The 14,709-nt window shown below is 43.1% G+C and overlaps 1 protein-coding gene across 2 annotated transcripts in view; it reads left to right on the top strand.

The window, feature by feature from the left end:
- LOC115407568 (voltage-dependent calcium channel subunit alpha-2/delta-3-like) overlaps positions 1–13,911 on the top strand; it is a 107,185-nt gene extending 93,274 nt beyond the window's left edge. For both annotated transcript variants that reach the window (XM_030117960.1, XM_030117959.1), the window contains 11 exons: positions 1,072–1,133; positions 1,853–1,897; positions 1,999–2,061; positions 3,620–3,690; positions 5,564–5,639; positions 5,734–5,786; positions 6,511–6,566; positions 8,865–8,979; positions 12,097–12,209; positions 12,949–13,031; positions 13,143–13,911. In XM_030117960.1, the coding sequence (XP_029973820.1) occupies positions 1,072–1,133; positions 1,853–1,897; positions 1,999–2,061; positions 3,620–3,690; positions 5,564–5,639; positions 5,734–5,786; positions 6,511–6,566; positions 8,865–8,979; positions 12,097–12,209; positions 12,949–13,031; positions 13,143–13,235 (830 nt within the window). In that variant the 3' untranslated portion in view covers positions 13,236–13,911. The remainder of the gene's footprint in view (positions 1–1,071; positions 1,134–1,852; positions 1,898–1,998; positions 2,062–3,619; positions 3,691–5,563; positions 5,640–5,733; positions 5,787–6,510; positions 6,567–8,864; positions 8,980–12,096; positions 12,210–12,948; positions 13,032–13,142) is intronic.
- Positions 13,912–14,709: the final 798 nt, after the last annotated feature.

Genomic DNA, 14,709 nt, shown 5'->3' on the forward strand with positions numbered 1-14,709 from the left:
GGACCAAGCCAGCTGAAAAACAGCTCTTGGTTGGCTTAGAAAAAAAAAAAAATCTGCAATTCTGCAGGTTAAAATGTGTTCTACATCCTCATTCTATGTTAACAAAACATAACCATTCTTTACAGCAGATGTCCAGCACTAGTTTTCCCTCCATCCTTAAAATGCTCTTTGAATTTTAAGCAGTCAGTCTGAAGCACCACGAGTCTGAAAACTGCCTCAAATTGCACAGGCGTAACTAAAGACACATAAATGTGTTTTACATGTGATTATTTTTATTATTTTTTACATATAAGTCACCCAATTTCCACATTAGCCAATCATTACTGCTTTCCTATTCTAGTTTAGTGTCCTAATTCATTCAAATGCCACATTTCCTTCCATTTATTTTACTACCTGCCTGCTCTTGCATTTCAATGAAGCTGTAGATGTTGCTCCTGGAAAGATTTGCACAGACCCCTAAAGCGTTGCAGACCCCCGCTGAGAGAAAGCAGGGGTCCTCAGAGTCTTAGGAGCAGGGGATGGTGGGAGACGGTGGTATGAAGCAAAGGAGAGAAGTTAAAGCCTGTGGTGGATGTGTCAATCTTTCCACAGCCGACTCTGAAAAAGCTGACACGTTTAATGTTAGAAGCGGTTCTTTTTTTCTTTTCTTTTTTTTCCAGTAAAGGAATTCTGGTCAGATCTGTGCATTTAGAAACCTGCTGGGATGAAGCTTATGGAAGTGAGAGGTGCTTTGTGTACCCACTCTGGAAATGCCTGTCGGGGTAACAACAGGGAGGCAGACGGAGGAATGGGGTGGATTTCATGTGGCCGCGGAGCGAGAGGTCTGGTTTAGACGCATGTGAACGTTTGAGTGTGGTTCGTGGCATCTGAACACACGCGTGTGTAGAATCTTAGTCACGCACACACACACAAACATTGAGCATAACAGCAAATGACAAGTTTGTCTTCTTTTTGTCTTTGTCCTCATTCAAGTGTAGTGCAGTGCGTTAGCGCTGCGTCTGTCCTGCAGGATGACTTCTGTTCTGCTGTAATAAAGCCCCATCATCCGGCTTTGTGTTGTGTCTTTTCCAGCTGTGGGCATCCAGATGAAACTGGACTTCTTTCAGAAGAAATTCTGGACTGCAAGCAGACAGGTACTAAAACACACACACGGGTCAGTTATTCCAATTCGCACACTGACCACTGAAAGTCATGATCGCCATAAATGGCATCCAGTGGATATTTTTAGGTTGTTTTCATGCTTAAAAGCTTAGTTTTTAATGTTACAAAAATATTTAGTCAAACTTTATTCCTCTTCTGAACCAGACTGAGTGGATTTATATTGATTTAATAGGTGAAGATTAAAAGAAAACATACAACTTTTAACATCTGACAATTCTTTAAAATTACTGCCTTTTTGATGAAATTTGGAAAATCTTACAAATATTTGACTTGCTGGCGGATCTTTGACGGTGTGGTCGTATTGAAGAAGTTCCATCAAGTTCAACAAACTCTATTTGTCTGCTTTCTGGTGCTTTCCTCAATTTTCTAAATATCTTGAACGTTTTAATAAACATTGTTAGAGACATAACTTACTAATACTGCTAATACTAATACTACTACTAGTACTGCTGCTGCTGCTATTCCTAATAATATTAATATTAACTATAGATATACAGGATTTTTTCAAATTTACTTGAAAAGTCAATTTATAAGACTTAAAAAGTAGAAATATTAGCATAAAAACTTTATTTTCTTTATGGAAAAAGAAGAAATTAGTGTCTTAAATACTGGATTATTACTGTTAACCAATCAGGCTAAATATTTGTTCCTACGACCCCATGCTGATGCAGTCTCTCTGTCCTGATCGCAGTGTGCCGCATTAGATGGGAAATGCTCCATAAGCTGTGACGACGAGGTGGGTCAGCGCCGCTTCTCTCTGGGGATCCTCCGTCCTTATGCTGCGTCTCACCGACACCTCAACGCTGCTTTTTTCCTTTGTCTTCCCCTTTTCGATAGAATATTAACTGCTACCTCATCGACAACAACGGCTTCGTGCTGGTGGCGGAGGACTACTCTCTGGTGAGACGTGGCGGGGCTCAGTGTTTGCTCGGTGTTCGGCTGTCAGCAGACATGCTGTCACTCTCATTCTGGCTCATCCAGAAGCCGGTCCGCCGGCTGTCACTGCCCTTCCTTGCCCTGTATGTTCATTTTATGCGTCTCTCACTTCCTGCCTTTCTTATTTAGTCTTATGTTCACAGCGGCGGAATATTTGTTGAGTTGTTTCATCTCTTTACAGTTATTTGGAGGTGATGTAGATGTTTTGTTTAATGTGGGCTGAAGCTCTGAAACACACTGAAAAGTCAATTGAGGCCCTTTGGTTGTTACTGGCCTTGTTGCGACTGTTAAGAAATAGTGTCCATGATGCATGCGGTGAAGGCAACCACTCTACTTTTACTTTACGGTTTAATCGGCTTTATCGTGTCTTCGATCACAGATTGAATCGTTTCTCATTGTGGAGCATGTTTTGATTTCTATATGAAAAGCACGATAAACGAAAGATTTTACTTGTTTTCCTTGAATCACCATCATCCAACACAACATGCAAAGAAACTGAAGGCCTTAGAGATGCAGAGCTGGAACAGCAGAAACCAGGTTACGTAAGAGATGCGTTCACAGTGAGCGGCACTGAGTGGGAACTTTTGACTCGGCTCCTTTGTGTGTGTGTGTATGCGTGTGTGTGTGTGATTACCCACCCCTTGTCGGCAAGATAGAAGTAAAGACCATAAATTATATTAACAAATATTTATTTCTTTTATGAATCAATTTTTTTCCCCTTTTTATGTCCTTTTCACTGCAGCAGTGGTCAGAAGATCCTCTGATCTACTAGATAAATTCGTAGAAAAATTATCCTTTTTAAAATATACTTCCTCAAGACTGCAAATCTTTTTTAATCAATGTAAAAAATAAATAATACTGTCATTTTAATTTAAAAAAAAAGGACTCCACTAAGACTATTTGTTGGTAACCACTGCACCGCAGTAGTGATGATTATGGAATTAATTCTTTCATTAATGAAACTATGTCACTGAAGAAATTTTAGATACCAAGGACAAGAAACATCCTGTGGTTGCACAATAGCGGCTCAAAAAAATGTAAAAGTAAAATGCTTGGCTCGACATTTTTAGATTATTCTAAAATTTAGACAATTTACAAAACTGAAGGTACCAGTCTGTCTTCTGTTTTAAGATCGAGAACAAACATGTTGCCGTTTGTGTAAAGATCCTGCTCTGGTTTTCCTCCTTTCTCTTGTTTTTTTTTTACCATGTCAACATATCGTGTGTTCATCCGGTGTCTGTGTGTGTTTTGACAGACCGTCCAGGAGGGAGATATCATTTCTAGTTGTGTCCCATAAAGGTGTTTCTGTATTTCTGACATTTCCCACATGCCAGAGCTACAATATCCTTTCCATATACTCCAGGTTCCAATAATTTAAGGCTGATTTCACGGGGGATCCCAAATATACATGTCGTAATTTTTGCACCTGCAAATGTTTCCAGCTCTTGCATATATTTTTTTTCATAATTAATTACATTTGTACGTCTTGCTTCATTGAAGTAAATCTCCTTTACTTTCTCAGACAGGCAAATTTTTTGGTGAAGCCGAAGGAGCTGTAATGAGTAAGCTTCTGCAGATGGGCTCTTTCAAGAGGTAACCGCTTCAGACTGTACGTGCGTGTGTAACTGAGTGTGTGAACGTGTGCTCGGACGTGCCAGCCCCGCGTGCACGTGTGCGGGATGTGTGTGTTCATAATTTCACGCAGGCCGCAGAATGAGAGCACGTCTCCGCTCGCGCTGACAGCTCTTAACTTGGCCAATCGTGTTGAGCTATTCAGCGCTGAACTCCGACCCCTCACTCAGCGGAGTTCTCCATTAGGGGATTACAGCAAATCTTTTCCTGAAACGAAAGAATTAGGAGAAACTTTAAGTCTCTCACACACACACACACACACACAGGCAGTGCATGCATATTGTGCTTGTTGTAAAGCAGCGTCTCGTGGAAACCGCCAGGAGCAGTGGGTGGCGACATTCTGCTATTAATCTAATCGAGGAGGTTACCTGCCTCGCTATTCGGGCGCAGAAATGTGGAAACAGCCGCATGTCGAAGTCCACAAACCTTGGTGAAATCTTAGTTGCTCAGGTGGGTTTAAACTTACAGTGAACAGAAGCTGGCGGCCATATTTCAACCTCCCCCCCCCCCGCCGTTCGCTCCGGCCCGCAGAACGTGGCCGAGGAGATTTCTGCCGTGCTGTCTCCGTCCATAAAAATCACGGGTGACAAATCACCGCACAAGCGGACAGCCGCGCCCGCGTGTCACAGGGATGAACCTCAAGAGCTGACAGCAAATAGTTTACAGGCCCATCCGCAGAAAAACAAAGAGGCCTCGCAGCGCTTTCACTGGATCCGTAATGTCACGAGCGACGCAGGGTGAGTGAATGATATGAGTTGTGTCGGTGAAGGATTAGTGTGATGAGTAACAGAGCCTTCAGATCTCGCGCTAATGAATCCAATATGATCTGTCTTAGCCCACTGCCATCTGCAGAAAATTAATGTGTTCAGGCGCCATTTTTGACTGGATTTAGAAGGGGGGGGGGGGGGGGGGGGGGGAATGGACGTTTTGAAGTGCATAACTTAAAGTTGCCACCCTGAATTTATTCTGCACACTGTTTCTACTCATGAAGCCGTTTTGTATGTTAACTTTTGCAATATTCATCATCCCAAAATAAACAAAAGCAAGAAAAGTCTATAAAAATGTTGACACTCGCACGCCCATGTACGGTAATCCTGCATCCATGCAAACGCACTAATAGGCTGTTATTACGCTTGTCTAAGTCTTCTGCTAACACCATCATGTGGCCGGGTTCGGCACTAATAGGTTCCTGGCGCTGCGCTGAGGCTGTGTGTCACCGGCGCTGTGACTGAGGTTTGAACGTGGCCCAGGGCTGCGGATACACTGGGCCCGCTCAGACGTCACACACCCGGCTAAAGCAAGTGTATAAGAACCGGTCCGAAGGCAGTGAGAAAGAGGCTCTGGTCAGTGTGTGTGTGTGTGTGTGTGTGTGTGTGTGTGTGTGTGTGTGTGTGTGTGAGAGAGAGAGAGAGTTAAGAACCTCTTCAATAACCTCTCCCAGACAGACCTAGATCTCCAACCCTTAGGGTCTACTAAGCCCTTAAATCCTCCGATATCCCCCCAATATCCCCAGATCATCCACGCACACACACACCCACCTTCCTACATCACTTTGAGGAACCTCTCAGGAAGCTCTCGGCTTTCACTTGCTTTCCTTTTCCCATTCTTGCCACATCCATCCAATATATTATTGGTAGGTAAAGCAGCAGTAATAGCAGAGGTGGGATCTTTTCTTCCTGCTCCCACACAGGAGTCCAGCAGGCCCCGCAGGCACGTCCTAGCAGAGGGAATGTGTGAATCAAGACTTGTCCTGACAAAACATTAATATGAAAAGTCGACAGAAAATGAATTTTTTTTTTCCCTCCAACCTCTGTCTCTGTCTTTTTGTCCTCAGGGTTACTCTGTATGACTACCAGGCTTTGTGCTGGGTCATTTCAGAGAGCAGTGACAGTGGCCACTCGCTGCTGGATGTGAGTATTACATTCTTTTAAAACCCTCATCCGAGGCTCCGGCGGGTCTTTGTATTACGAGCTTTTTTTCATAGACTTTCTCCCTCATTCTCAGCCCTATTTCGCCGTCTTCTCAGCGGTGAAGTGGATCCTGACGGAGCTCGTCATGTAAGATCCCTGCATGCGAGGAGTTCTTGTGTCTGTTTTTAATATCAGGAGCTGACTTGCACACACATGTACAGCCGAGGACGTGCGCGGTACCCTCGCAGGTCCAAGGTTGTCTGTGAGTCTATATCAACTGTATGTTTGTTTGCGGGCGCCTCCACGTGTATGAGGACGTGGACGTGATCCTGGGTGACGGGGACTGGTAATGGCTACCTGATGTTTCCTGTTGTGCGGGTCTTCCTGCGATGCCATGTTGTGGTTGTGTCGTCCGGGTGGTCCGCTGCAGCCGTACGGCTCCATGACAGGATTCAGCTGTCAGAGTCAATTTTGCAATATGTCACAGTGAAAACTTTTCCCCTTATTTATTTATTTATTTATTTTTAATTTTTTTTTTGCATTTGTAACTCTTCTTATGTGCTCAATTTTACATTAATCTGCCTCAAAATTGTCTTCTGCACTGTTTTATTGGTGTTTTCACATTACAGTTTATGCAATGTCCGTCAATATATTCAAAGTTTTAAAGACAATGAGAATAATGAAGCAGGGATTAAATCATTCTCAGGATAAATTTACATAATAATCTGTACTGTGGTTACTTTTTCAGAGAAATGTGTTTCCTTTTTTTTACCTCATTAAATCATTTGAATCTACTGTACTTCAGCAGTAGTTTGTATTAGTATTACAGAAATGTGTTGTTTTGTTTTATTTTCAATGTCTCCATTTTTAGATTCCTGGTTGAGTTCAACTTGTACAGCTGGTGGTACTCCGACCTCACTGCCAAAGGTAAGAGAACGCTGTCTTTATCACATTAACCATGGAAATAAATGCTCTTCAAAACACTGTTGCTATTGAAATAAGGGTTTAAGAGGTACCTGTTACGTTTTTGTTCATTACCAACCAAAAGTAATTAACCCTCTCTGTTAAAAACGGATTTACCTATAACCACTGCAAACCTGGAAGATCTGTTCTAATTATATATTTTTTTTACATTTGTTATAAAATCATCAAGATAAATATGGCATTTTTGCCTCTCTTTCTCTCTATTTTTGCAAATCTTAGTTCAAATTCTAAACTTTCATGCTGCTATTCTCCTCATTACATTTTAGTTGCAGTTTCATTTTCTCGCTCCAAATGTTTGTTTTTTTACAACAACTACTATATATTCATATCAATAACCCTCAGGTGAATTTGTGGATTTAATTTAAAGCTCAGCTGTATGTATTAAATCTACATGAACACTTAAAAGAACATAATCAACACTCAGCTTAAAGTCTGAAAATAAACATGGGATATAAATTAACTAATATTAATTGAATAGCATAAATAAACTATTGGAAAAAGGAATGAGTTGACACAACTATATTAAGATTTAGTGAAAAAAAATTGGACAAAGTTGACATAAAAGTTGCTCAATTTGTTACGCAGTTTTTGTATTTTCAATTCAACACATCAACAGAAAAAGGAATGCTTGCTTTTATTCCATATTTTGATTTTACATTGTTTTTGAAACTCACTCTGGGGTTCATAAGTACGAAGTTAATAAACGAGGAGCGTCGTCGGCAGCGGCCTCCTGTCCTCATCAGCGCCATCTCGCCTCTGTTTCCTCTCCGTCTGACTGAGAGTGACCGCTGGAAAAATCCAAAACCCAAAGGTTAAAAAAAGCAGAGGACTACCTCGGATGACCTTAGCGTAGCAGAGGTTGCACAGAGTGTGTGTGTATGTGTGTGTTTGTATGTTTCAGTGGTTTATACTGGATCATCTGTTAGGATGTGTGTCATATTGGGAGCAGTGGGAGGCAATATCCGCTTTGCAAAAAGAAAAGGAAAAATCCTCGCTCTGCTTTTCTTTCCTCTCTGCATCTTCTCTCTTCTTGTCTAGTTTTATTTCTTCTTCTTTTTTTTTTTTTCAGTCTCACATGCTTTTATTGAATGCACGCACATTCTCATTTCATTACTGCGAGGCCACGAACGCCGTGAGTCCTAATGCTTTATAGAGTGTTGAAAACCTTCTGCCTGTCTGAAATAAAAGCCCCACTAAGCAGCGTTGCATTGTAGTATTAATTCCGGCCAAAACTAATACGAAAATATTTTATAAGTGAACGTGAGAGATGGAGGGAGGAAAAAAAAGCCGCAGAATGAAAGTCTATAAAATGCTTTCCTTGCACACTTTAATCCTGAATGAAGTGAAGCTGGGCATCGCCGCTCGCCAAGCAGTCGAGACAATTTCACAGCTGGCTGGCCTCAGGTCTTAGCAGGCCTTTCTATATCTTTTTACAATAGAGACACAGGCCGGTGACACAGAAGTTAAAACACCCCAACTTAGCAGCCCGTAACCCAATCTACACAGCCTCTGAGGCCGAACTAATCCCAGACGTTTATACATGTAGGCTGCATTTCTCATACACACACACACACACACACACACACACACACACACACACACACACACACACACACACACACACACACACACACACATTTACACACACACTGACTCTCAGTAATTAAACTCCTCCATTCAGATCACATGTAATCCGCCGTCCTTACTAATGTGTGTATTGTAAAGCTAAATAAATGCATAAATAAACAAACATGCAGCATTTAATTTTTTTGGTTTGTATTGAGTATATTAACGCATTTTAGAATGTTCCCAAATCAGTCTGCTTGAACGGAGCGGAGTAGACCCCCCCCCTGCAGAGCTGAGTGTGACCTCTGGGTGGCAGGAGAGTTCAAGCTATGCTGTGGGATTATGGAAGCCTTCAGTCACACTGGAAATATTCCCAACAGGACAAGAAGCAGCTCTGCTTCAGAAACGCTGTTTTCTTTCAAACTTGTCTATTTGCATGGATGTGGTGCATTCAACTGTTTGCTTGTGCTTTATTTACACAACTATTTTAAACTCTATAATTTGATCCTGGACTTTTCTACCGGTTGTGACTGAGTGTCTTGTTTCTTCTGTTCTTTATTGCTTCTTTCACTCGGCCTTTGTTCGTCTTGATTCTCACTCCTCATCTGTCTTTCTCAGCTGGTTTTTTTTTCTTTTTTTTAATCTTCACTTTTCCCCCTCACTTCTTCCCCTCAGCACAGCGGATGGGTCGGAACATGCAGGTACCGTGTGACACCGAGTACCCGGCCTTCGTCTCTGAGAGAACCATCAAAGAAAACACCGGCAACATCGACTGCGACGGCTGCTTCAAGTACGAGACGCATGGCCACACGTCAGCATGAATCAGCTGCAGGCTGCATGAACGCTGCTCTCGTTTTGTGAGACGAGTTGGTCATCAGAACAAAATAATCACCCTGTTAGCTCTTATTTCGACGAAATATTTTCATCTGTTAAGTAAGAAACATATTCAAATGATTTGTTGTGTGTTGAAAAACACTTTTATCCGGGCAATCCATCACAGACACACACACACACAGACACTCACTCTCTCCCTCCGGCAGTTTGAAGTGCTCTGCATGTAGAGATGAGGGAGAGAGGTGAAAAAAAAGGGCTTCCTTTAAAAATGGGAAAATGAGTGTGGTCCCCATTAACAATTTGGGCTTTTCTGTCAGGCAATTGTGGGGTGTTCTCTGGATCCCTCCAATGGGCCCTTCATTGCTCCCAGCTGTGGAACTGCCAGGGATCTCACACTGCGTGCATGTGTGTGTGTATGTGTGTGTGTTGTATTTTCCTTGTGCATCAACTGCTCTGGTGTAGCCTCACAAGGTCAGCAGGGTAACCACTGCCCTGGGTGCCAGGATTAAAACATGGCTAAGGATACACACACACACACACACACACACACACACACACACACACACACACACACACACACACACACACACACACAGAAGCCAACTTCAGACAGGAATGTCCTCGTCTCCGATGATGACACCAGACTCGGGATTAGCAGGCCGGGCTGAGAGCTCAGAGCAACATGTCGCCTTGAAATAAATCTTTTTTTAAAACACAATGAATCTGACAAAGTAAAACGGAGTTTTTATTTCGCTAATATGGAATTTTATTGCTCATATTTGTAATAGAGGATATTGGCGATAAACATCTGTTTCACGTTACGGGCAGACTGAGGTCTTTCTCTCATATTTTCATTGGGACACGTGTGTGTGCTTTATGCTGGAGGAAATATACCCTAAGTGCTCGCCTGTTAAACCTCTCTTTACTCTGTGTGTGTGTGTGTGTGTGTGTGTGTGTGTGTGTGTGTGTGTGTGTGTGTGTGTGTGTGTGTGTGTGTGTGGTTTTATTTGTCCCACCATCATGCTCATACAAGATGATTTAACCTCCGTTATTACACTTTCAGCTTCTTCAAGCTGCAAAATGAGATTGAGGCGAGTGTCTCTGTGACTCCGACACACATTTTTCATTCAACAGGTTGAATATTTATTATGCATTAAGTGATTGACAAGTGAATATGGAATAGTTTGTAGTGATTACATTCATTAGTAGACATCATTAAATTCAAAATCTGTTCAATTCGGATAGAAAATGAACAGATTTGAAGTGAATTCAACTACATGTTTTTGCAGTGCGGGAGGAGAGCACAGTACATAAAGTTAGAACATGCAAACTCCACACAGAAAGCCTCTTTCGGTAGAGACTTGAACTGGGGATTTTTTGGCTGTGAAGCGAGACAGCTAACCACTGCACCACTGTGCTGGAGCCCTTGAAAAACAACATGAAGCATGGGAGTGAAATGACAGCATCACTCTGAAAAGTCCTCAGTCTGTTTATTGAGATGTTATCGGAACAGTTTCAGTGAATAAGTAATTGTTAAACTGCGCACAGTAATTACCGGTCGAGTTTCCCGACTGTGATGACAGATATTTTTGTAAACCAAGAACTAAATGCACTTAAGCTCATGGTGATGTTATGTCACTATTAAATCTTTAGACAAATATCAGCCTTCTCTTTGGGACACATAAAAATATTATATTTAGCCGGCATGTGCGGAGACGGATTTTCAATAAAACCTTTTTAAATGTATTTCTGTGGGGCTCATGAAAAACCTGCTGGATGTCCTTCTGTGTGTTCGAACAGGTGTGTGTGTTTGAGAGGAGAACGTTTTTGCATCACTTCCTGCACTTCCACATGTTTTCCTACGCTTTCGCGCATTTCTGTGCGCGCTGAAGCGGTGCGGTGCTGCTGCTGCTGCTGCTGCTTTTTCCCAGCACCGGGCACGTTCAAGGCCAGCAGCTGTGCTGTCAAGATACGTTTAAGTCTTTTCTCCAAAAAACACTTGCTCTGCTTTCTATCAGCGGGCAGAGCAGGGGCCTGGCCCGGCACCGAGCGGGGGCGAGTGCAGATTATTAAACATCAGACGGTCCTTATTCGCCCTGATTGAAACTGGCTTGGCCTATTTGCAGAGTTAGTTCGGTTGAGTTTGGTTGGTCACAGTGGGGAAAAATGTATTAGCGTGTGGTGGATTGGTGCTACTCTGGAATCACGGGCTGGTTGCGGTCAGATTAAATTGATCATAGTATTGAGTTAGTCAAGACTGGGGTATTTCTGTGGAAGGTGCTCTGTGTTTTTCATTCAGAACGTCACCTGTGAGAAAGATCATGCGGATCAACAACATTTTGACATCTGCGCGTCTTCACGCAGCCACACGTGCTTGCTTTCATACGTGTCTAATAAATGCGCCACAGTCGATTCGATAAATCGCCCAGCTGCCGTAGAAGAGAGGAAGACGGAGGAGCAGGAGATCAAGAGACAGGAGGTGATAGAAAGAAGAGATCATCTTTACGACCGCTTTTCTTCATAAAGTACATTTCATGGTCATAAATCACTGACCAGGGGGCCGACACCAGGCCCGATCTCTCAGGCCAGTAAAACACGGCGACGGGAGGCTTTGAGCTCAGAAGTGTGGTTCGGATTTGTCTCCCTTTGGAGTGTTTTATATTCCTCAACACTTCATTGGCACTCGCATTGATAGGATATAACAAAGCGTGAAGAGAAAGAAGGGAAGACAGTGCGGGAGAAGAATGAATGGAGTGAATTAGAGAAGTATGTGTGTGGAGTTTATCCGAGTGTGAGTCTGTTCACATCAGTGTGTTTATTGACAGCTGGCAGTGAGATGGTCCGTCCTCTTGAATTGCATCCAGCGGCGTCTCTTCAGTACATCCATTTATTTATCAGAGGAGGATGTGAACATAAATTCTGTGACACTCTTTGAAATTTACATCATGCACTTTGAGCTCTTGCCAAGCTCACTCTTGACTTTCTCATGCTTCCTCCCCCATTCTTCCGTCTTGACCCCCCTCCTCTTTTTTTTTTTTCTTTTTTTTCTGGCTGTCTGTACTGTGATTGGCAGGTCCTTTGTGATCCAGCAGATCCCCAGCAGTAACCTCTTCATGGTCGTGGTGGACAACAAGTGCGACTGCAGCATGTACGAGCCGATCACCATGGACCCCATCGAGATCATGTATATCCTTCACCGCTCAGGAGAGCTGCTGTTTTGAGGGGGAAATAGCTGCGGATTACATCAAATCTCATAAAAGAGCTGACTATGAAAACGTGTGGAGATACAACAGTTTTTACTAGGGTTATAAACGCTTAGCTTGCATCGCTAGTTTTAACTTTTTTTTTGAGACGTGTACATCCATCATCATAACTGAGATGACACAGCAACAATATTTCATCTGGTCTGCCTCTCACGGACTAAAGGTCTGAGATTGTTTTACTGGCTGTGATCTGGTCGTGACACGGCTCTCTGCTAATTTAGCAATTTGTCTGGCTCGCTGTTCCCAGTGAGCGTTTGTGAGCTTGAACCGTGTCACAGTCAATACCGTGATGAGAGGCTGACCGAGAGCAGACAGCCGGCCTCAAGTGGCTTCAGACGGAGGAATGTCACCGCACGGCTGGCTCGATTGTCCTCACAATGTGCATTTCTTTGAAATTTCATGAGAGTCAGACTGTATATACATGTCCACCGGTGTTTATTTTGCAGTGGAGAGCTCATTGTACCGTAAGGCCTGTTATTCTGTTGCTGTGCAACAAAAGTAAACTCATCCAACAATACAATTTTTTTTTTCTGCACATCTTGCTGTGCACGATTCTTTCAGTTTGTCCTTTTGAGGAGAATGTGAAATCCATTCCATTATAAACAAGAAATAAACAAAAAACCCTGCTCCAAAATGTGTTATTACCTTAACTTCAGCTGCACATAATGAATCTCTCAAATGTGAGAGGCTCAAGATGCAGAAGGACAGGAGGCGTCCAGACACCTGCCACCCGTTCCACGCCGAGGTATACACGCCAGCACACATGCACTCCACTCGCTGCCGCGCCTCTCTCCCATCGTATGTTTTTTAAGACGAATGTTCTCCGTGTCTCCCTGCTTTGCCCCCCGGCCTCCAGGAAAACTCGATGGAGTGTGGAGGGGCGGCGAGTCTCAGCCCGTCTCTGGTTGCGACGCTGCTCTGTGCGCTCGTGGCATTCCTCCCCAGGTGACCAGGGTTGGCCACGCCTCTCCATCCAGAACTTGATGTGGATTGGCATGGCTCGGCATGCAAAAGAGTCTCAGTGATGCCACAGAAAATAAAAAACAAAACAAAAAAAACACTCCTGCCCCATATAAAATCGAGCCCATTTTCAAGTCAGCGCGTACGAAGCCCCTCGCCCTGAAGTACCAGCACACAGGGTCCGTATTTGGAAGGATTGATCAGAGAGCTGTCAAAGCGCTGATGTAGTGATTATTAAGGTGCTTTAGCAATATCACATGAGCTACACGGCAAAGATTAAAAAATTTAGAAACACATAGTAACAACGCTAACAGTGCACTTTCCTGTAGTAGCCTAAAACCTGCACAAGAGGTCCAGTACTATCCACGAACCCAAACCACAGTGTTCAGTCCTTTCAGGTAGCAGCTAAGGGCTGGGGTCTGTACCTGGGCTTGAAACTGGGCATCGGAGCCACGAGACACCTTTGTGGAGACAGAAAGACAGGCACACCCTCCCCCGACTCTTGACTTTTCATGGACAATAATGATTCTGAAGATGAAAAATTTAAAGAAGATTATATGTGGCGCAGGTTGTAATGAAATATTTGTCTAATGATCTTTTTTTCACAGTGAGACAAAAAAAAAAATAAAGAAGTTAAAGTATATGTATGAAGAAAAAAAAAAGAAGTTTTATTTATGATTTGCAAGTGGTTACCCATAAACTGTGACTATGAGATTTTGAGTCCTCTGATGTGAGTGGTTGTTAATATTTGAGCTTTGCCTTATTGAACGATATTGGTCCTGTTTGTGTACTTTTGAAATAAAAAGATGCTTAAAATTTGCACCCTTGTCGTTTAAGGCCGCATTGTTGAAGATCTCGTGATGAAGCCAAAATCGAACAATAGACTTGAAACGATCCACCAGTTCTCATCCCCATAGATCGTTCTGTATTGGAGGCGGATTCGACTGATTAATACAGTATCTGCTTTTAGTGGTCGACTGTGGGGAAACATTTGACTGCTTTTTGGCCTCCACATGAGAAAAAGATGTGGCAAGTGTGTGTGTGTACATCTGGTGTTTCCCTATTCTGTCATGTGTGCCTTCACCCCAGAGGCTCATCCCCCCATACAAAGAGACAATAAAGACCAAGACACAGGAATCGAGGACCAACCACAACATACATCTGCATTTGTTTAGTAAAAATTTGCTAAAAACCTTCAGAATGTTCTCACATGTGCACTTAAACGCAGGAATTTGATTCTCGGGGCAAGTTTAACTGTGTGAGAAAAATGCACAAGCTTATAAGTCAAGCGAGACGTTTTCGGAGACCCTGTCAGTCCCAGCAAGAGGAAGCTCCGCTGTGGTCTCCGTGTCAGCACCGGGGTCCCTGTGGTCAAACAGCAGGACATGCCTCGTCTCCCCCTCTTTCCCCACCTCTCCGCCAGCCAGTTCTCCAAACCCCCCACTTTGTCCTTCACTGTCCTC

The sequence above is a fragment of the Salarias fasciatus genome, chromosome 20 (genome assembly GCF_902148845.1).
Source record: "Salarias fasciatus chromosome 20, fSalaFa1.1, whole genome shotgun sequence".
Lineage (NCBI taxonomy): Eukaryota > Metazoa > Chordata > Actinopteri > Blenniiformes > Blenniidae > Salarias > Salarias fasciatus.